This window comes from Poecilia latipinna, unplaced genomic scaffold (assembly GCF_001443285.1).
Source record: "Poecilia latipinna isolate Pla-1442-1.1 unplaced genomic scaffold, P_latipinna-1.0 Scaffold658, whole genome shotgun sequence".
NCBI lineage: Eukaryota > Metazoa > Chordata > Actinopteri > Cyprinodontiformes > Poeciliidae > Poecilia > Poecilia latipinna.
Genome location: NW_015113274.1, coordinates 44,265 through 66,635, shown reverse-complemented (window position 1 = coordinate 66,635; position 22,371 = coordinate 44,265). Strand labels below are relative to the sequence as shown.

The following is a 22,371-nucleotide window of genomic DNA, read 5'->3' as shown; positions in this document are numbered from 1 at the left end:
GCTTGATTTTTTCAATTAAAAAAGTGTACCTTGGCTCAAAAGAGGTTGAAAAACACTGATCTAGATCATACAGAACAACATGGTGTAATATTTCACGTGTTTTTATCCATTTAAGGCTTTTTAATTCTTATTTCTTTATCTGGGAGGACCTGTTGTTTCTTCTTATGTCACCTAATTTGTTTATCCTCACAAGAAAATTTATTGTATTTCATGATTTTAACAATGTTTCTATGAACAAATGTGGCTTGTTAGTATCACAAAATCTCTTTGTTGTTAGAAATCTGCCTCGTTCACTCTCTCTCTCTCTCTCTCTTTTTTTAACACGCTTGTAAAAATATACCTGTTTGAAACATCTGCCAAGTAAGAATTTGATCTCTTGCAGTCCTCTTTTGCGTCTCCAAATGTCTTTCTCTCTGTTCCAATGAAGTAACAGTAGGAGCCGTATCTTTTCCAACCCTTTTCAGGAAAAATCAAAAGAGCATTTTTATCTCTTTCTGTGTAAAGAAGTAAAATAATACAACAGATAACAAAACTTTGAACTGACAATTGTGAATTACTAGTTCTATCACTTATGAAAACTGTGTTCTGTTTTCAGCACTTTGGAGAATCTTTTCAAATTTACTTTGTTGAAATCTTCCCTCTTTCGCTTTTATGCCAGATAAAATATCAAAACATTTTTTTTCCAGACTTGAAAGAAATCACTCACAGTTTTGCAGCCTGCATCCTGCTGTATTTCATCTCCAGTGGGCTCAGAAGCACTGGCTTTCATACAAATAAAGCCGTGGCTCTCCTTACAGTCACGATCATCCCAGTTTCCATTCTACAGAAAGAAAATACACAGTTTGTTTTACAATATATTGTCAAAATACACACATTGGATCTGTGCAGACCCATTCAAAATAATGTAGAAAAGTTACTTTATCTTAGGAACTTAATGAACAAGTGAAACAAATTAAAAGATGGATTACACACAGATGGATGTTTGAATGTGTATATTGCTGTAAATTATGATAATTTTCCACTTACAGTTAATGAAAGTATTACATCTGAGCAATAAAAAGCTATTTTTAAAAACACAAATGTTGGCTTAATGAAAAGTATGTTTAATACCTGCTTAAAGGTTGTTATTGTCAAAAGGTACTTTTAATCTGACAAGCAAGGCTCATCGGATTGTATATTCTAATTTATTGAAAATTACTGCAATGCCTCTAATGAGTTATATATACTCTCATATATTCTAATTTATTGAAAATTACTGCAATGCCTCCAATGAGTTCTGGTTCTCCTATCAATGGGATTTACTTGAAAAATCTCCAAATGGGTGACAACCTGATCAAATCCTTGAACTACCTCCACTAACTCTTTTCTATGTGGGGAAACAGTGGATGTTCTATAAAGGAAGCTCATCTACCGACATGGATCCCATCTCATAAGCCGAGTGACTATAAATGCATTTGTAAATTTAGAGCTTTGCTTTTTGGCCCAGCTTCATCATAGCAGACCAGATTCAAATTTGTCACATTTAAAAGAGAACATAATGCTTCTTACCTCTCCTCTGACAAGAACACAGTCGTTTTGGTTATTTCCACCTTGTGGTTTTCCAAACTGCCAGCTAGTGAAGGTAACTGTGGTGTGGTCAGTCCAGTCAAACAGGCCTTCTGTTTTCTTGTCATTAAGTCCAATCCAAAGCTCATCAGTGGAGGCTGCAGACAGAGGAAATAAATAAAGGAATGGCTATTATACATCTATATATCTATCATTACTTTATAGCACTTCATATACTTTAATTTATGCGCTTAGTTTGCAGATTCCTTATTGTGATTAAAAGGAAAGACAAAAAAGTTAGCTTGAATTTATGTTCAAGTTAGCAGTTAGATGGTTTTGTCACATGTAAGAAAACCCCAAACTAAGAAACCACCAGAAGAAAGATTGATATAAAAATTGGGGTACCATAACCAAGCTCAGTGGTGATAAAACTGTGGTCCTCCATATTGCGAATGCTTGCAAGGTCCCCTCCGTCTTTACGACAAGTCTGCTGAGCACCAGACCAGCTTTGCGCATTTCGATAAAGTTGGAAGCAGTGGCCATTGTATGGAACCCACGGTGCTGAACAATGTCCCATGTCAGGAACTGATTGCAGGATACACAAAAAGGAGAATGTACAAATACAAGTTCACAACATCATAAGAATATTTTATTTCCCCCAGAACTAACGATAAAAATGTTCTTACCCGCCGTTGGAGAAGCCAGAACTCCTTTACTGTAGCAGATGTAGCCGAATTTCTTGTTGCATGTTGAACTTTGCCATGCGTACCTTACGCTTCCATCCATCACTCCACAGGTATGTGCTGGATTATTAACTGGGTGTCCTACAACGACATGATGGACAACGTTAGGTATGTTGCAGCGTCACTTAACTATTTTTTCACATGAGGATTTCATTTTGTAATGTGTTTAGTTTTCTATCTTGACAGAAAACGATTGTGTAAATACAACGCTGTGAGTTTTTGTTGTTTCCAGAGGGACAACTGCTGTTGTATATAAATGAGAAGAACAGTAACTCAAAAGCAACACAAGCTTGTAAAAAGTTAAAGGAGAGCCATTTGTGAACCCTGTGATTTTTATTGAAATACGAGACTGAAAAATCTTACCTGAATCCCAATTAAGGTAACGAAAAGGGTCCCCATTAGACCATTGCCAGCCATGATCTGAATCCAGAGTCAGCCCGGTCCAAAGTCTGTATCCTTGGTGGGTACCTCCTGGCTCGAGCAACGCTATAAGAGTGAAATAAAAGAACATTCAAAAAGACAGACCTTGAAGAGCTCATGTATTCTCTTGCCAGTCTGAATTCTTGTAACCTGTGATGTAAGCCTTCTCCTGGGGGTCAGTGATGGTGAGCAAGGAGGCGCTCTGCTGCTTGCAGCTTGTTTCAGCCTCTGACCACGTCAAAGCAGACTCGGTGTTCAGTTGATAAAGTGCTCCACTTGTTGGATGTTTGATCCAGCTTTCCTTATCTGCAAAACATTATATACAAGTTCATCTAACTAAATAAAAAAAAATAAAAATAAAAAAACGTATCTGTCATGAAGACATCAGATAACATGTACGCATTCTCTATTTAAATAGCAATTAAATGTTATTTTTTCAGTAATTCCACAAAGAAATGTAACTTTTACATTTTATAGATTAGCTACAGAGTGAAATAATTCAAGCCCTGTGGACTCAAACCCAGCAAGTGCTGTTAGAAATATCAGTTCAGTCGAGTTGAGCATCAGCCCATATTTTGGGAAGCATCCAAAGACTCTTAAATCCTTTACAATCATCAAAGGTTAAACCTGTTTCTTAAGGAAACTTTCCTCCCAAACCCTTTCCTTCTGTGAGCAAAGTGCTGTGTACAAGCACTTTTATTATTGTTCTTTTGTAGTATTTATGTTTTATGATAAACCAGCCTTGAGGGTTTCATTCACTTTTACAAAGATTTACCAATTTACTGAGGTGGCATATTTATGTTATTTTGCTTTTCTTAAGTTTTTTTTAATTTATTTTAATAGATCAACATTCACTGATGATAAAGTGCTTATATAATTTAAAATGGCATAATAACATGCATTAAGACACTAACTGTACCATATTATTTTGATGAAAAGATTGTTCAGTACTCACTGTTTGTGGGGCAAAAGCCCCATGTCTGATGTTCATACTTCGTTTCAACAGAACACCAGGGTTGGCCTCGGTTGTTGGCCAAAGTGCAACTTGAGTACCACTGGTTTTCATAAAAGAAAGGGAACATGCAGGGCCTTCCTGCTGCATTGCCTCCTATGGTGTAAAGTTCTGAAAAATGAATTTAAAAAAATAGTTGCGATTAAGCACTCCGTTTGATGCTGATTAAAAATTAGTTGGATTTTGCAAAGAATGCAGTTTTATACCTCTGTATGTTCTTGTGCAAGCTCCACTGGATGTCCCAGATATCATGAGTTTGCTGTTGGGTCCTTCTGTTGTCACTAGTACAGCTCTGTTATCTGCTTGGAGCTCAACAAAAAGCCTCTGTCCCGTGCTCGCTTGGAGGGTGAGCATGTTGTCATTCGTACAGTTCCACTTCTGGAGCTTACTGTTTTCATCACAGTCATAGAGGTTTACTTCACTCATCGGAGTTGGTCCCTGGACTCCCAGACATTTATTTTTCCCAGGCACCAGCAATCGGTCAGCAGTTGTCCAGCGTATTTCCTGGCAAACGGAGTCCGTTTTAACCAAGCAGAAACCAGCTGTGTTGGTAAGTTGAAATGGTGAATCTGAAAAGAGAAATTGTTCCAAATGAAAAGCTCTCATAAATATTCCAGCATTCAGCAACTAGAAAATGTTTTGTCTATGTTATACCGACATAAAAGCAATAATGAGACACAGATTTCTATCTGCAACTACTGCTATTTAAAAAAAAAAAAACCTGAAACAGATTGAAGTCAAGAGTTGGAATACTGCACCATCTAATGCCAGGCACTCCAGCATTTTCAGTAGGAGCACAGTGACAATACATGTGCTCCTCATGATTCTTCTTAGACTTTCTCCCCAAGCGATCGCTTAGTCCATGTAATGTCTACACAAAATCTAGAAGTTGTGTTGGTCAATATGAAGAGATTGGGGTTTTTATCTGCAGACACATCGTGTCAAACCACGTCATCGCATCTTTTTTTTTTTTTTTTTTTATTCTTTCTAATTAGTCAGCGTTATGTCTGGTTTGTTTAGTGGCTTGTACTTCTGACAAACAAGTAATTACTATGCACTTCCTGAAATCTGAATGAGCAATTGGTTCGAAGAAAGACACTGTGGCACCAAGTTCTGCCTGTAACTCGTTCTTTGCATCCCAACAGACAGGAAAATATGTGCGTAAACGGAGACCGCAGACAGACTGACTTCCTGTGGTTGCAAAAGAGGTTTTTTGAGAAAGACCATAGCTTATCAGAAAGCCAACTGTTCAACTGGTCATTTGTCATCAACATCAAGTGCTTCTCATTAACTTGTATAACAATTTCGTAGAAAGTTAAAAATTCAAAGAGCAAGCATTTCAACAACTGCATTGACTTTAAGTTAGATGATTTTCAAGTCTTTGAAAGCTATCCGTTTTAGTTTCACTACTACAATATGTTATGTATCATACAAAATGAACAGTAGACAGTTAGGGATGTGATTTATTTTGTGGCTTACAAAGATTTAGACCAACATAGTAGAAGTCAGTTTCAGAAATTATCTGGAAACTATTGGGAAATAGTTGCAAAAAGGGAAGTCTTCATAATGCTGACTGCGATTTCTTTTCTTACTTCTCTGGAAAACATTTCATTAAGTTCAGTTTAAAACCCTCTTTATACTGGTAATCATTCAGAAGCCTAACTTTTATTAAAGAGAAAAACTTTATATTTCACAGGAATAGTGTTCTACAGACACAATGTTTGGAAATAAGCTTTTTTTTCCAAACACTGTGGATTTTCTAACGTTTTGTTTCTTAGGGACTTAACATTGACAAAGATTCACAAGTCTATGCAAGAACCAAAGCTGATTTTTCCACAATGTTCCATTTAAGTAAATGTGTGCATTGCCCATTGCAATGTATTAATGGCCATTGTTTTCTCAAGGCCATGGCAAAGTTTAAGAGTGGGAGAGCGCTTCAATAAGTGTGCTGTTAATTAATAAGTAAAATTGCACCTTTCACAGGTAAAATCATAGGCACAAAAAAAACCAAAACTCTTTTTTCTACTTGAATTTGCTAAGTTATTTAAAATTACTTATTAAAGAATGGCAAAAAGATATGGATGATAAACATGGAAAAATACTACCTGGGCTAACATTGCTAGATTATCCAAGCACATTAGCCATCAATTTATTCACTTCAATTTATGTTGTCACACATATTTAACACTGCAGAAAAGATTTAGGATCAATATTCATTATCCATCTTGTACGTTCTGTTCCTTTCTGAACATCAATGCACAACTGTAGCAAATGAAGCAAAAATGTAAAAGTAATACACGGAAATAAAAACTAGTAGGAATACGTTATAAAGTGAAATCTAAAAAAATAAGAGAAATAATTGCACAAGTAAAATGAAAATGTAAAAATAAAAAGAGTAAAATTTATGTCTAAATTCAAAAAAAATTGCTATGAAGATAAATTGAATTATAAAAAGTTGTCTATTTTTAAATTAATGGGTACATGTTAAGTTTATTGATTGATTTACTTTTTTTATTTTATTTTTTATTATGTCAGTTTCGATCCTCTATAAGAAAACCTAAATTTGCCATGGATATAAATAATTCTGGCTTAAATTGAAGTCTGTTGTTCAGATTATACTTAGTTAGCATGTGTTTATGCAGTGAGACAAGACCAAATAGTTCAGACGTTGCTTTTAAACCTAATCCACAAAGCAACATTGTGAATTACAGGCCACTTTATTTCCTACTTATCGTACCGTCTATTATTTACCCATTCTGATAATCGACCTTAACTTCAGCAAATCTTTTCTGTTAACGCCTTGAATTGCTTCCATTCAAGGATTGGTCTATTCCAATATTTGTACTGTGAGACTACTGTCTGCCATTGAATGCATCTTTTGGAAAATTAAATAAAAAGGAAGGCAAAACTGTGTTACACTTTCAAGTACATTTATTTTCAGCAGAGGAATAAACTGACTGTAAACATGCAGGGGAGCAAATATGCGGTGTTATCTTTTAACAATAAAGGATCGTATTTCAAACCAAAATTCAGAAACGTTCCTTGGGTTTGTGTCTGTAGTAGCTCTTGTGTTCTTATACAGACATCTTTGCTTTATATTGGCACTAAGCACTATTCTGCTACCTTGGAGTACAGTCATCATGAAACATACAGTATGGATCCATTTAGTACAAATACACTTAATGTACTTTAAAGATATGCATTTAAAAATTTTAACATATAAGCAGTGCCACTAAGCTCAGTCTAAATGTGATTTCTTTCGACAGAATTTGACAGGAAATGTCTTTTCTGATGAAAATATGTTGTACTAAATTAAGAGCTGTCATATATAAATGTGCCAAGGGAAAGTTTTTATGACTTCCTCTAACATGATTACAGTAGAAAGAAACATTCTCCCTCCTTTCTTTATCTTTATGCAGAGTTTGTTCAAAGAAATCAATAACTACAGAGCTGACATTGTTCAATCCTGAACAGATGAGGAAATGTAATAAAAAAATGAACAGTATATTATTGTGAAAGATTTAATGTCTTTTTTTAACATTGACAGGCTGTGTCCATTTTACATTCAAACAGTAAAAGCAATAAACAGCATCTAGAAAATGAGCTTCACATGTAGCCATTATATATACAATCTGCCATGGGTAGAGAAAGAACAAATACAGTTATTGTTAAATTACTGAATATTTATTGTTTGCATTAAAAACAAAAATACTGAAGCATGGTTGTGTTTACAGTAAAATTAATCTCAGACTAGTTTGCACAACTTCGACTTCTGCAAACTCCTAAATCACAGAATTAAAATGGGCTCTGGATTTTCTGGGGAGATTTCGGAGACTTCAGCATTCTCGATCAATTTATTGGTGTCGACCACATCAGGCTGAGATTTTTCGCCATTGAAGTACAGTGGATTGTCGAAGGTGGGGAAGGGACGAGGGGATCTCTTGTAGAGCAAGAAAGCGAAAAGAGTCATTATCGAGATGATGGCAATAAGCATCGCGACCACCAAACTTGTGTGGACACGACTGTGTGGATCGTCTCGGTGTTGAGGGTCTGCACATGCAACAAGTAGACAGGGATAAGCTTTTACTCAGTGCCATTTGACTGTAATATCAGAAGAAAATACAAGTAATCAAAAATTGCACAAATCATTAAGAGGTTTAACTTACTCGGTTTTTGACCTGCATCTGTCAACATAACTGTTCAGGAAAAAAAAGAAAGTGTGAAATAATGAATCTCTTTTCTTAAGTTCAGCTGCAGCCTATGTCTTGTAAAGTATGTAATTTAGAACGGCTTCACGGGAATTTACAGAGTTTATCAATTAATGCTCTTGACAGAATCAAAAGACAAAATAATATATGCAACATTTTTGAAGTTTTGGGTCCACACATCAAGATGCGTGGACTGATTTTAACAAAAATCAGATGCCGCTTACCTTTGGGTGTTTTACAGATGTACGATCTGTCGTGCCATCTGCGCCCTGAACTCCATGTCCCATCTTTAGTTGTTATGGCTCCAAAATCAGAATCCGGTTCATCTTCACCCCAGTTGACATAGTCAAGGAGAGTTTTATCAAGCCATGCCCACGACCCTAGGGACAAAAAAAAAAACGAAAAAAGAAAAAAAAAAAGAAAATGCTGACAACACTTTTAAAATTAAGGAAGTGATTATATTTTATGTTTCAGTTGGCTCAACTGAAAGCCAAAGAGGCTTAAAGCTGTTGCAATAAGTCGTACATTCTCAGTACAAATACAATTTAAACTTTATATAAAAATTAACAGGCTAAAAAACTTCTTACCTCTGTGAGTCTTAAATAGACCAACCCAAAAAGAGATGTGGCTGTCTTGAAATACTTGTATGTTGCTATGGAGAAATGCTTGCTCCATGGGATCTTCAATACTTGTCAGGACACCACCTTAACATCGAAAATAATTTGGTTGCAACAACTTCTCAGCACCTTCTGGATCATTTTTTACTCACGTTAACTGACCACGTAGTTTTAAAGAAACTGTTCTTACCATGTCTTACACAACTGCTAGCTGCATCTGCCCATTCAATTTCATCTGTGACAAACAGATAACAGTTGCCTTTGTATGGCAACCAGGTGTAACTATCCTGGTACTCCACATTGGTATCTTCAGGGCAGCGTCCAGGAAATACAGCGGACTCTGTAGGGGGAACGTCTGGAAAAGAAATCATTGATTGTGATGAACTTAAGTTAATTTAAACTGACCTACTTTCACATTCAGTCGTTTGTGTTTGTTTGCTGCTTTCTACGATCTAGAAGATAGCAACACTTTTTTGCCAAGACAGATCTTTGTAAATAAATGTGTTTTAGGGAGATTATTTAATTCTTTCTATTTTATTATTTTGTTATTAGACACACAACTATACAATCTTAAAGTCTTGGGGGATTTCTTTATAACTATATGATTGTACTTGAGAACAATTGTAGAAATCAAGAACATATGCTGTTATTCAAAGCTACAATAATGCCTTTTCTCATACAATCTTTATGAAAATGCTGTTTTACTTTAGAGACATTTCAAATATTTTCTCTGTAATAGATTTCAAATAGATTATTCAGTACCAAACAGGCCAAACCCATCTCCACATTTAACTGAAACCAGCCTAAATTGTTAAAATACAAAATAATATGCAATTACTTGCAGTCCAATTATAGTACAATACAGTCAGCTGAATGAAAACAGATAAATTAAAACTTGATATTATATCTGCAATTTGCACTGAATCACAACTGCATATAAATTTATACTGAGCAAACTAAAGCAACCAAATAATATTTGATGAGTTGGAGTAGCTGAATGAATTTTACATCATTTTGTTTTGAATCCTGCCATAACAGTCACACCTGTTGACATCATACAGACACTGTTCATAGTCTGGTTGCAGAAAGCTGTCCGCCATTTTCCATCCACATCGATATACACACACGGTTTATTCCTGCTTGGTTCAAATTCGGCCCAGTTGGTGGTGCTCAAGTGCCAGCCATCAATAAACCTAAAATAACCTTTTGTCTGAAAGCAAAGACAAATTTCTTATTAAGAAAAGGATTTCTTTTAAGCATGTTAGAAAACCCCAAACACAATTATGCATTAAAACCAAATTATTAAACTTTGAAACAACCTAGGAATGGGTTTCAGATCTCTGCAGCTCTTTACCTCATCTTTGTTAAGTCCAATCCACAGAGGAGTTTTGAGAGTCAAAGCCAGTAATTCAACATAGGCATTTGTCCACTCGGTTCGCAGGCTAGCCAGGTTGGCCTTATCATTTTCACACGATTTCTTGGCTTCGGCCCATGTCAGATTTTGAGTCACAGCCTTGATGCTGTCGTTTCCCAGACTCTCATAAGTGGTAGGACTGATTGGATCCGAGTTATCTTTGATAGCCGTATCTGATGGGAGCAAAGTAAAAGCAATTTTATTTTCAGTGAAAAGATGCTGAAGGTTATAAACCTCAAAATGTTTCCAAACCAGCAAAAGCTTGAACTCACTGAGATCTTTATGACAAATAAATCCGTTTGTGTCATTGCATGACTTTATCAACCATTTACCAATCCCGAAAGCTGAACTGCTGGACATCAGCACGCACTCCTCCTGATTATGAGTAATAAAAAAAGATTGATAAAGGTCATAGTTGTCTTCAAACCCTTAATAAGCAAAAATGGGAAATATTTCTGTAAGATTTATTTTTATTTATTACCTCATTCCATCTTTGATAAAATGATCCGGGACGTCTCTGATTTTTCTAAAGGGCAAAGACAGATGCTATTGATAAGAACTGATTTACTTGTATTATTCCTAACTAAATACTAAAAATCTTACATATCAGAGTGAATATATTGACTGATAAACAAGTCCTTATCAGTCAATATATATCCTTAGCCACATGAGGTCAGCAAAAACACAATTTGCTGCATGGAAACGTTTGCTTTTGAATCATATTCTTTTCATCTTGCAGTACATTAAAGCAAAAGTTGACAAAAATATGCATTTTAGTTTTTAATTTTAATAAAACTTATTTATAAGACAATTAGGAATTCATATTAACCCTGTTGATAAGCATAACACAGTAGTATCACTGAGAATATACTTACAGAATAACCCCAGTTGGTGTATTGCCGTGTTTTTCCATCACTCCAGAAAAATCCATCTTGACTTAAACTGTTTAAACCTATCCATAGATCCGTATTTGCTGCAGTAAGCATTTTGGTGATCAAGAATGCTGCAAATTCAAAGTTCAAATTTTAGTTTTTCTTTCAGACTGAGTATAGCAGGGTTTTCTTTTAACGATATTAAATATTTAATATGAGAGCAAACCTTGAACTTGTCGTGTAGGAATGGAAACTAATTTGGCATCAAAATTGGCGCACTGAGTTCTTGCATCTTCCCAAGTCACCTTGCGGTCACTCACTATTTTGTAACACTGTTGGCAACAAAAACATTTGAAACATGTAAAGAAAGCAAAGCTTGATGTTAAAATCCTACACAATATATATCCCAATAAAAGCCAGGCATCTGGCTTGAAAATGAAGATGCCACTTGGACCACACTGTCCATAAAAATCATTAGACATGATTCCGGCTCCATCCGCATGGTTGTGTCTTTGCCCATGGACACAACATTTCACCTGCGTTGCCTGCTAGTGGCCAAAAGCTGTGGCTCCAGTAGTTCGCCATCCTTTGCGTATGAAAGTTTGTGTGAATGGAAATGATTGATTTCATTGTAAAGCATTTTTGAGGGTCTGGATTAGCTGTATACAAGTCTGGTGTCATTTCAAAGGTTGTGATCTATAAAACACAAACTCGACGGGAGTTCTGCATCAAACTCTAACACGGATAGAATTTGATACAGAAAATCGCTTTCCGTCGTGTGTGCATGGATTTAATAATCTGTTTGCCATTCCTGCATATGGGCATACGTACACTTTTATTAGAAAGTCTATGTAATCCTTTATAGATGAGACACCAGTGAATTAATCATTCACTTGATTAAGGTTAAGAGCAGGGATGCATCCAACAGTTGCAGAACAGTGGCATTCATGGATTGCTGTTGCAGACTGCTGGCATAAGTTCACAATCTAATCTAGATTCTCTTTTTGGTTTTTTTTACCTTTGAACCAAATTTTTTCCATGTAGCCATACATCCACCTACGAGAGATACTGTTGGGGCTGCAGTGGTGTTGACAGGTGGTGAGTTTGATCTTTCACAGATGGACTGAGCCTCTCTTCCGCAGTTAGAAGTACGCCAATACCCTGCAAGGACATCATAGACTCACTGAACAGCATCTTCATTTTGAAGCACTATGTTCATATTTTCAGACATTTCAGTTAGAGTTTGATACCTTTTTAAAGATGCACATTTGTGATATCCTTACTTACCCATATGATGCCCCATCATAACACAGTTCTCATCAAAGGCATTGGAATTCGGCTGATTTTCATCCCATCTTTGATAAGACACCGGAGTATCATCCAACCACCTGGTGCCACAGACAGTCCAGTTGAGTAATGCATATTTATGTGAACAGAGTTTTCTATGGTAAGAATTAAACAGGGTTTTGTCTTATATTGGTAACTCTCCCTGGTCACAGATCATAAAAAGGAGAAAAGTCTGGAGGAACTCAAACATGGAACTGGGACATTGTTAACCGTTCTGGGGTCCTTAGATAAACAGAACAGGAGTAGTTTATTTAATGCAAACAGTGATTTAAATGTTTCTAAACCGGCATTCGCATCAACGACTGACGTTTTTGACTTCAGAATTGTTTCAAAAGGGCAGAAGTCCACATTTCTCTTAGCCATGCTCTGACTAGTTGCTCCAAAACATTTTTTTTTTTTACACAAAAGACAATATAAAAAGCAAATCTAATATCGAGAGACATTTACTGATCTTAACATCTTAACAGAACAGCTCAAACAAAACCTCAATATTCTCTAAAAATTCCTTTGACAGAGAAGAGACTCAGTAGCTGACAAAATATGTCCATTATTTATGCATTTTCCCCCCATGACTACACTGTCAGCTTAACTGAATCAATTATGTTCTGTCATAGTCAAATAAAAACAGAAAATAAAATTGCACAATTTTTATTTAAGTAATACACATAGCTAGTATGCATTAGTAAGTAATACTCACCAAAATGAGCCATCAAGATCCACTGATAAGCCTATGTACCACGATCCATAGCTTCTTGAAATCTGTAGAAGAAAAACAAAGTAAATGCTGCCTATGAACAGGCAAATATGCGATATAAGTGCTCTGTGTGGTAAGATGACTTTACCCACCTGTTTCCATAAGAAAATGTTTTCCTCTTTATTGTTGATTACTACCAAGTCGCCATGTCTCCTTTTGCAGAAGTCACGAGCCTCTTCCATAGATTTAGCCATTCTGTTCAGGTAATATTGTCTCCCTTTCCATATAAGCCAACCGTCAGATGTGGTATTAAATTCTGTAAAGATTTTGAACGGATGTGACGTTACTATTCAATTATTAATCTGGCATATAAACAGTAAAGACATTTTGGTTGGTGTTTTCTTTGCAACAATACTTATTAGCAATGGATATTGAAGAGCTTCTTATTATATGATGACAAACTTCTAAGGATTTTGTTTTATGGGTTAAACATCAGTATGTTAAGTATGCTAATTTCCCTCTTCCAGTCATGATTAAAATTAAAAGTAGTTGCTAGTTTTCTATGATAGAAATAATAATTAATCTGCATTCTTTTATCACAGCCCAGAGCTATCATTGTGAGTTAGACGTTCAATTAGTATGTTTAAAGGATTCAGCGTTTTAATTTTAAGGACGATGTCCAGGTAGTCTTACCTGCTGCTGTATTGTTGGGAGGTGGTTTTAGAGTTGCTCCTGTAAAAGCACAAAGCCAGTTTAGATGTTATGCAAGTAATTGTAGGAAAATATGCTACTTTCTTAATTTTTGCATTTGAATATCATCAGTATGATGTCACATTGTAAATTGTGACATCAGCCATTCAGTGAGACTGGATCCAAGTCAGGAACATTTTTTTTAATCTTTATATAATTAGGTTATATAAACAAATTTATCTAAAAACACACTAACCCATATGAGAGAGATTTAACCATCAAAATATATTTTTAGAAAATGGTATATATTTTTTTTCTTTATATTTTCTCTACCTGCTTGAATCTGACACAACCAGTCATTGTAGCTTTCACAGTTCAGATCATTCCAGGAGCCTTGCTCGTCCCAGTTATACATCACAAATTCAGTACAGCTTTCATCATTGTTGAAGTTGTTTGGTTCTCCTTCCTGCCAGTGCTGGAAGTTCAACTACAACAAAAAGAAATAGTAAGAAATGTTTCGTTAAGTTTATTTTAGAAATTGTTAGCTAAAACAGAACAGATTGATATTTGGGTTTAAAAAAAAGAAAATAAACTACTAACCGCACTTCCATCAGTCCATACATAACCGTTTGGATTTTCAAAGTGAAGTCCAATCCAAGCTTTGCCACCTCTGCTGAAGGAACATATTCACACAAGTCACAGAGATTAAAACTTTGGTATAAGATAGAGCTGTTGTTAGAGATTACAAAAAAAGTGAAATACAGAGTACCAGCATATTATTTGGATCTATCCTCCCCCCGAAACATGTGGTAAAACATATAATACCCAAGTGACAATTATGAAAGATACCACAACCTTGAGCTGGTGCTTGGTTTGTCTGCTATAGGTGCGACTGGTTTATGAAGGACTCCACAGTAACATTTATCACAAGAATTTCTATTTTCTATTCAAAAATTCCTTTCTGCATATAATTTATTCCTGTTAAAGGGTACCTATTAAATTAGGTGGTCTGTGGCTGTACAAAACATGCTTATTACATATTTTTTAAAAATCATTCACAGATCTGTCTATTATGACCTCCTGTAAGAATTAGATGTTTTAGGGCTAAGCTAAAAGAGGCAATGAATTCTACCTTTTGTTTCACCCTTGACCTGTTTTAAGGTGGAAACAGCACATCTCCTCTAAAATAATTGCCACTAGCTTTTAGCATAGGGTACTTTTTCTCATTTAATATACTTAACAGGGCAGCTCTTGTGTTTGAATGCATAGCTATATGCAAAAGGCTTTCCTAAAATGCATGTGTGAAACAGTTTGTAGCTGTGGGTAAATGCAGAGCTACTTGTGTATTGTGCTATTTTAGCAGATCTGTTTCTGTCTCATTTTAAAACTTGAAAGACTCACAATTTCAACTGTGCACAGATTTAGAACCTACAAATACTTTAATTAAATTACATCAAAATTGACAGAATGAAAAACAAAATCAAAGAGGGGCAACATAAAGCTGCATTTTCACTTTATTAATTTTATATAGGAGGGTTTAGGGGTTCCAAAAATAGTTACTGTATAAGCCTGTAGTTATTTTTAATAACTAGTCTTTTTAAGACCAGAAGTTTGCAGCCAGGAGATAATTGTAAATAAATACTAAGTAGCTGTAATACCTAATCATGTGACACTTTAAGTCCAACATACTTTTAGACACAGAAACACATTTAGTTATTTACTTGATATAATTAACATAACGTGTTACAGATTTAATCACACAGAAAACAATCTAAGGTTGTAAGGAGAACTCAAAGTCCACAGCATTTGGAATCACATTCCAGTATCTGTCCAATAAGCAGAACTGCACCAATATGAACAACCACTGTTTATTTCCATCTTGTTTGTGATTGTTCAGACATGAAATAGTGATCGAGTGCAGGATCATGGCAAATTTAACAGAAGCAGAGAAGGAAAGTAGACGGTGTGGTCATCATTTTTGCACGGTGTTGAAAGTGTAGGGAAATATAAAAACTACCGTAACAGCAGCATTTAAATCTGATATAAATATCAGCCCAAATTTTCATATCTTGCATTCCTGATAATTACTCTACAACTTAGAATACTTAACTGTGTAATAATAGCACACTATTTAAGTCAGTCTGGAGAAAAAAAGACACAAAATCTGATATATACATTTTAATAATAAAAATAAATAAAAGGAGTCTCACAAAGAAACCTATTAAATTAATGTGTAAGCTCCTGTTGTTAGTTTTAGCCTTCAACATCCTCAGTCATTTTAATAGATAAACGCTTAGTTTACTTTGCACAAACTTTTCATAGTCTTTATGTCCATGTGACCTACAGGATCATTGCCACCTTCCTATTACAAAGAAACTCTTGTCCCAGCCATGGACATGGTGCACACCATCAACCATTTGTTGCAACCGGGACATTAAGAAAGGACATTTATTTTCGGGTTTATTCATAAAGCTGCACTTGCACTTTAAAAACATCAGCTGCAGCGCTGTACCTGTAGCACAGTGCCACAGTATGTTTTGTTTATGAACGGATAAGAACCACTCACTAGGCAGCAGCTTGGGAAAGGGAGGACATCACATGAAAGTGAGACAGTCTTGATCCAAGCATCACATCAGGCAAATAAGGTATGGTTAGGTATGGTTCCCTGAAAAACGATGAAAACTCTGACATTTTCATCAATCAAAGAATGCCCCCTGGATGCTTTGAATAGAATCTGAAAAGTGGGCGTGTCTGGGGAAAAAAGGACATTTGATCACTTGAAGTAACGTGTTGAGCAGTTACCTTGCAACCATTAGTTCAGAAGAGCTGTGGATGCTTAACAGGTCTCCTCCTATCGCCCTGCAGTAATCTCTGGCTTCAAACCAGGTCTTCTCCTCTGAACGTGGTCCTGTGAAAAACTGAACAAACAAAAAAAAAAAAAAAGTTACCTGGAAAATTATCACATTCACAAATTAATTTTAAGAGAACAGAATATTTTCGTGTGAATTGCTTTCACTAAGCTTCTTTTATTTACCTTCGCACAAACACTTCTTGTCCCCACTCGATTCCAACCGTCTGGACACTGGGGAGGAGTTTGAGTTTGGGGCGGTACCGTTGAAACTACCCCCTCTGCCATGCATTTGCAGATGTATTTCTCCTTGTTGGTGCAGGGCAGTATGTCCCAGAGTCCAGCCAAAACCCCAGTCGCCATAGCAACACAACCTTGTTGGTTACCTAAATGATTCATGAAACGAATGATATTTTTATTTTTGTCTGTGTTTGTTTTGTTTTCTGCTTTGTATGCCTTAAATCCAGAGATCCATACCTGGCATTCCAGAATTCCAGTGAGTAAATCTCACAAACTCTGTATTGGTCCAGGAAAAGATATCAAGGTTATTCTGATTAGAGAGACCGATCCAGAAGTGTTTCTCCGGTCTCAGTCCCACCAGACTCACAAGGAAGGCATTATCCACCCTGTCGGTATTTATAAAAGTTAATAAATCTGTGCTGATAGAGTATTTATACTTCATCTATCAGTTATGAAGGTCGCTGCCTGGTCTTAAGCTTTGGGCTTGAATGTTAAAATGTTTCTGAACCACTGTTGCAAGTCAAATTGTTAAGTAGAGATGGGTAAATTTTAATACCTACAGTCTGCCTCAGAAATATCTAGAGGTTAGTAATTAAACACTATGAGGATTGTTACCCATTTGAGACATCAGCTAAGTAGGAAGCTGAGCTCTGGCAGTCTTCTTTAGCTTCATCAAAGGTTTTGGTCTCAGTGCCCACAAAGTAACAAAAAGAGCCATGTCTTCTCCAGCCCTAAAAAGATTAGGTCATTGATTAGAATCAATCATTAATAGCCAAACTTGTAATCTTGTATTCTTTTTTCATGTAAAATGACAGATTCATAATTCACTAACAATTTTGCAGCCGGCATCCAAATGTAACTCTATTACATCTCCAGTTCCGTCAGTGGCACTTTGCTTCATACAAATATATCCGTGCTTTTCATCGCAGGATCGGTCCGCCCAATTTCCATTCTGCAAAAAATAAAGTGATTTAAAAGATGGATGGTACTAAAACCATTTACATCAATATATGTTTTTGAAGTGTGTTTGGTAATACTACAATAAAGCATTTTTCTTTTAAAAAGGAACAGCTTTTCCTTGCAAAAGGAAAAGAGTGATAAACAACCAAAAGTTGTGGTCAATTATCACAACTTTTTGGTGCAGTTAGCAAGGCAAAGCTTTTGCATATTCAATAAAAAAATAAACATAATGAAAATTGTGAAAGTATAACACAGTAGACAAAAATAACAGCAGTGCTTATACTTGGGTGTTAGTTTTGTTGCTTCTGTTCTCTGATCCTGATTCAAACAGTAAAAAATGTGATCAGAAGCAAAGTAAGAGGTGCAAATACAAATTACTCTGAAAATATTATCTTTTGTTCTTGTTTATGTGAGATTTGATCAATAAATAAGATTTTATTTGAACAACTTAACTATTCATCAAAACAAATGTATAGCAGGAAATATACTGCTCAAAAAAATAAAGGGAACATTTCACTTTAATTTTGTGTGTGGCTCCAAATCCAGGCCTCCATTGGTTAATAAATTTGATTTCCATTGATGATTTTTGTGTGATTTTGTTGTCAGCACATTCAACTTTGTACAGAACAAAGTATTCAATGAGAATATTTCATTCATTCAGATCTAGGATGTGTTATTTGAGTGTTCCCTTTATTTTTTTGAGCAGTGTATATACACATATGCAGAAACTAAGTACATATGGATACCACAGCGTAGTATACCCCAGTCAGGAAAACATTATATGAATTGGAAACTGGGTGAGTTAACTCAGAACCTTGATATTTTAAGGGGTAAAAGAACAATTGGTTGTCCCTTGTATAGTTATAAATTCCTTTTATAGTGATATGCATTCTGGTCTCTTCTGTCTAAGATGTGCAAAAATGTCTAACAGTTATTTGAATATTATGCGAAATATACCTCTCCTTTCATGAGAACGCAGTCTTCTTCATCAGTGGACACTGTGGGTTCTTCAGGCTCCCAGCTGGTGAAGGTGACGGTCGTGTGGTCACTCCAGTCAAACAACCCTTCAGTGGTTCTGTCATTCAGTCCTATCCAAAGCTCATCAGTAGATGCTACGGACATTAAAAGTGAAATATTTTAATCTTGTACTTGTAGATTTATGGAAATAATCATGTCTGAGTGCGCACGTGTTGGAATGTGATTGTTTTCTCTTCATCTTCATCAACTGCAGTGTTTGAAACAAGATTTTAAATGCAGGAAGCAGCATGGCTTCATGGGCAAACTTATGTCCTTACATGTAGTTTGAGTCACAGGTTGGTAGATTCACAGGTGTTGTAAGCAGAATGCACAATTTGTAAAATGTGTGAGGATTTATTTTTATTTTTACTAAAGCAGATGGACTCATTTTGTTTGCCGTTATACATCTTCTAGTCTTGGCTGTAAAATTTTATGCCACTCAAAATGAAAATGCATACAGAAAATACCAAGGTTAACCTTTCTAGTGCTGAAAATCATTTTAAAAATCTGATTTAAAAGTAATTTTTGGAGCGCAAAGAGGTTGATCTTGCCTCCTTTTTTGTTCTTTTAAGAGAAAGTGACTACCACATGTGGACAATGACATGTCTTCTCCTTCTGCAGTGTCTGATGAACTATTTCTTTATGTAGGACAAATACTCTCTTGCTGATGTGGAAAATGCTTTTTTCAATTGTTTTGCAGTGGAACCGAAACAAAAGATCAGCACGCAATACTGTGATCAAGTATAAGAATGTCTTGTACCATATCCAAGCTGAGAGATGACGAAGCTTTGGTCCTCAATGTTGCGTATGTTCACGAGTTCACTTCCCTCTTTGCGACACTCTGTCAGAGCACTGGACCATGACTTTGGGGTGCGCTGAAGGTAAAAACAGTGTCCATTGTAAGGGATCCAGTGATCTGGGCAAAGTCCGTCTTCAACTGATGAAAAGAACAAACATACAGAGACTGAATGACAAAGTTCTTTGAAGTAATAATGCAGAGAAAACACAAATGTAAAATTTTTCAGTGTGAAGTAATTTTCAGTACATCGTGGTGGAGCTGGCGGGGTTCCTCCTTTATAGCAGATGTAGCCAAGTTTCTTTGTGCAAGTGGAACTTTGCCACGAGAACTGGCCAGCAGTGTCAAGAAGCGCACAGTTGTGTCCAGGGTTAGGAAGTGGGTGCCCTGAAACAATATGGTAATTTAAGTCAAATTTACTCTTAACTAGGGAAATTATCAGAAAAAAAGTACCATCACATATACAACCATAACATGCAGCTAGTCAGAAATGAGTAGTTATGTTTTTGAAGTACATGCAGAACTTCACAGAAATTTAAGCAGAAAGGTAGATTCTCATTAAACAATGTATTCCAATTCACCCCTAGTTATGCATGCAATCTAGCTTAATTTATAATATCAACTGTTGAAAACATATTATGTTTGCATTGAGTCACTTGATTTACAGCAATCTCTGCTCCAAGAATATGGCAACAGTGGACATTTTATTCCATTTAGCTTTTGTTTCTGCATATTTGAGCCATTTTCACAGATCTTCATTGTCACAAGAGAATATGACTACGTTCGCTGATGCTCTTATAAAAACAACTTGTGCTTCAAAAGTCAACCTTGAAGCAGGAGGGTGTTAGGTGCATCAATCTCCCTTTTTGACTGATCAGCCTGATTGGTCTTCAATCAAACAATGGGTCCTGGAAGAGCACCATCTCCAAGGCCATTGTTCAAGTGATAGTCTGTCACAAAAGGCTAAAAATTTTACCCATCTCTTTGTGGATGTGACACAAATCAAAGATTAACAGCTGAGCAGGTAGTTTAATACAGCCTGCAGCAACAACTAATGTAACTTTAGAGTAGTAACCAGAAATTTGTTGGCTTTTACAAAATTTCTGTAGCAAAAATCAGCCAGAACATTAAGTCTCCATGACTAGCTAAAAATGTGTTGTTTTTTTTAACAAACTCATGGTAATATGGTACCATTTTAATTGTAATCTCACGATAAACAATCCAATTAATATCGTTATGTGATTTGAAATAATACAACTGAAGAAGGAACATTAAACATTCAACCTGAAATGGCATCACAGCTTTTTTAATAAGAGAAACATTCGAAAGGGAAACAATAACGCAGTCTAAATAATATGAGCACGAATGTTATGGTGTTAATAGAGGTTTTCTTAAATTTTAGAGAAATCTTATTGTTAGTATAAATTTTTATTTTATAAAAAAGACATCTAATGACAGTCACCATAATACTTTCTAAGGTTTGTAGTAAGTTTCATCTAAGTCTCAAATATTTTATGACTCTCAGAAGTTTTTTCTCACAACATAACTTCCTGCAGCTTCTGATCAGATAAGTTCGTCTAAACATCACTTGAAAAAATTATGAAAAGCTTTAACTCGGTAAGACTTCAAATGTCTGGGTGTTTTACGATTCAAGCAATGTCGTTTTTGTGTCAGGCTATAGTTTACCAGATTTTTCTGCATCAAAAACTTTGAATTTCTTAAAACAGGCTGAATTAAAGTTTTTATCTGGTTACAGATGAGTCCTTTCATATTGCTCAGGAAAACTCTACTTCTGAGATGATCGATGATCAGATAACTTACCGGCATCCCACTTCATGTACCGGAAGGGCTTTCCGTCGGTCCACTGCCAGCCATGTTCTGTGCCCAAACTCAATCCAATCCAAAGCTTGTTTCTTCCTGTTCCTGTTAGTCCTGAGAGTTGCATAATGTTTTTATGGCAGAAAGGGTAAAAAAAAAAAAAAAAGGAAAAGAAAATGAATACTTAGTTCCTCTTTTTCATTGCTTAACAGCAAAACTGCACCACTACAATATTTTCTATGTAGACTATTTATCCACAGATAACTAGCATTTAATGTTGGAGTTTTGATGACATTGAAATAATATCACTAAATGATAATTTGCTAGGACAAGAGGATGTAGAGCAGGGGTCTTCAGACCCAGGCCTCAAGGACCAGTGTCCTGTAACTTTAAGATGTGTCTCTGCTTCAAAACACCTGAGACAAATAATGAGCTCATTAACAGGAGCACTTGACTGCATCCTGAGGAAGTAGTTCAGCCATTTAATATACATGTGTTGGCCCAGGGACCAATCCAAAAGTCGCAGGTCATCGACCATCGAGGCCAGGATTGGAGAAAAATGGATAAATGATGGATGAAACTACAATACACGAGAAATTCGCTGCGAAACTTGTGCCCGTTTTTTTAAACGGTGCATACATCTGCATGGCTCCTGAGCTCTGTGATCAAAAGGTATGGGCTTTAATCTTCCTAGGTTACTTTTCCCCTTCTGTCATCACTTGCTTACAGTTACATAAGGACACGGAGAACATTTAAACATGGAGGAAGGGCTGTTAACCCAATGACATGTGCACAAAAGGAGCTTAGAGCAGCTAAGACTTTCTGGCACTGGCTACTTCTACAGCAAGGGGTCTAGTAGGCATGTGTTTTTTTCCCCCTTCTGTTACTTTTTCTTAATAAAATGATCATTATCAAGAAGGAATATTATTCCTATTAGTTCAGTTTTCTCTATTGTAGTTGTTGTTGCCTCCCCAGTTTCTGCCTTTTTAAGTTATAGCAACTATTTTAAAAACACTAGCATTGAGGTAGCATCATTATTATGCCATGTGGTGAAAATATATAAAAACACTTCATGTTAATAAAAAAAAAGTGCAACGGGGACCAGTTAGGTTACAAAACTAAAACCATTT

General features: G+C 35.9%; 2 protein-coding genes across 6 annotated transcripts in view; both read right to left on the bottom strand.

Moving 5' to 3' along the window:
• LOC106954455 (macrophage mannose receptor 1-like) overlaps nucleotides 1-4,626 on the bottom strand; it is a 21,848-nt gene extending 17,222 nt beyond the window's left edge. For both annotated transcript variants that reach the window (XM_015043966.1, XM_015043967.1), the window contains exons 1-10: nucleotides 4,479-4,626; nucleotides 3,927-4,289; nucleotides 3,664-3,831; nucleotides 2,859-3,014; nucleotides 2,652-2,774; nucleotides 2,232-2,369; nucleotides 1,951-2,130; nucleotides 1,549-1,703; nucleotides 707-820; nucleotides 341-456 (exon numbers count right to left, since the gene is read on the bottom strand). In XM_015043966.1, coding sequence (XP_014899452.1) covers nucleotides 341-456; nucleotides 707-820; nucleotides 1,549-1,703; nucleotides 1,951-2,130; nucleotides 2,232-2,369; nucleotides 2,652-2,774; nucleotides 2,859-3,014; nucleotides 3,664-3,831; nucleotides 3,927-4,289; nucleotides 4,479-4,542 — 1,577 coding nt within the window. In that variant the 5' untranslated portion in view covers nucleotides 4,543-4,626. The remainder of the gene's footprint in view (nucleotides 1-340; nucleotides 457-706; nucleotides 821-1,548; nucleotides 1,704-1,950; nucleotides 2,131-2,231; nucleotides 2,370-2,651; nucleotides 2,775-2,858; nucleotides 3,015-3,663; nucleotides 3,832-3,926; nucleotides 4,290-4,478) is intronic.
• A 2,011-nt stretch (nucleotides 4,627-6,637) lies between these two features.
• The window catches only part of LOC106954454 (macrophage mannose receptor 1-like), a 30,355-nt gene continuing 14,621 nt past the window's right edge, over nucleotides 6,638-22,371 (bottom strand). For 2 of the 4 annotated variants that reach the window (XM_015043963.1, XM_015043962.1), the window contains 28 exons: nucleotides 21,245-21,355; nucleotides 19,673-19,810; nucleotides 19,388-19,564; nucleotides 18,568-18,722; nucleotides 17,483-17,602; nucleotides 17,266-17,381; nucleotides 16,888-17,036; nucleotides 16,597-16,796; nucleotides 16,365-16,480; nucleotides 16,129-16,227; nucleotides 14,163-14,235; nucleotides 13,896-14,049; nucleotides 13,566-13,604; nucleotides 13,025-13,188; nucleotides 12,876-12,937; nucleotides 12,119-12,219; nucleotides 11,850-11,992; nucleotides 11,058-11,163; nucleotides 10,835-10,962; nucleotides 10,441-10,485; nucleotides 10,232-10,334; nucleotides 9,900-10,132; nucleotides 9,590-9,755; nucleotides 8,736-8,900; nucleotides 8,516-8,632; nucleotides 8,153-8,308; nucleotides 7,887-7,916; nucleotides 6,638-7,770 (listed from right to left, as the gene is read on the bottom strand). In XM_015043963.1, coding sequence (XP_014899449.1) covers nucleotides 7,508-7,770; nucleotides 7,887-7,916; nucleotides 8,153-8,308; nucleotides 8,516-8,632; nucleotides 8,736-8,900; nucleotides 9,590-9,755; nucleotides 9,900-10,132; nucleotides 10,232-10,334; nucleotides 10,441-10,485; nucleotides 10,835-10,962; nucleotides 11,058-11,163; nucleotides 11,850-11,992; nucleotides 12,119-12,219; nucleotides 12,876-12,937; nucleotides 13,025-13,188; nucleotides 13,566-13,604; nucleotides 13,896-14,049; nucleotides 14,163-14,235; nucleotides 16,129-16,227; nucleotides 16,365-16,480; nucleotides 16,597-16,796; nucleotides 16,888-17,036; nucleotides 17,266-17,381; nucleotides 17,483-17,602; nucleotides 18,568-18,722; nucleotides 19,388-19,564; nucleotides 19,673-19,810; nucleotides 21,245-21,355 — 3,629 coding nt within the window. In that variant the 3' untranslated portion in view covers nucleotides 6,638-7,507. The remainder of the gene's footprint in view (nucleotides 7,771-7,886; nucleotides 7,917-8,152; nucleotides 8,309-8,515; nucleotides 8,633-8,735; nucleotides 8,901-9,589; nucleotides 9,756-9,899; nucleotides 10,133-10,231; nucleotides 10,335-10,440; nucleotides 10,486-10,834; nucleotides 10,963-11,057; nucleotides 11,164-11,849; nucleotides 11,993-12,118; nucleotides 12,220-12,875; nucleotides 12,938-13,024; nucleotides 13,189-13,565; nucleotides 13,605-13,895; nucleotides 14,050-14,162; nucleotides 14,236-16,128; nucleotides 16,228-16,364; nucleotides 16,481-16,596; nucleotides 16,797-16,887; nucleotides 17,037-17,265; nucleotides 17,382-17,482; nucleotides 17,603-18,567; nucleotides 18,723-19,387; nucleotides 19,565-19,672; nucleotides 19,811-21,244; nucleotides 21,356-22,371) is intronic. The other 2 variants (XM_015043964.1, XM_015043965.1) reach the window with 2 other exon arrangements.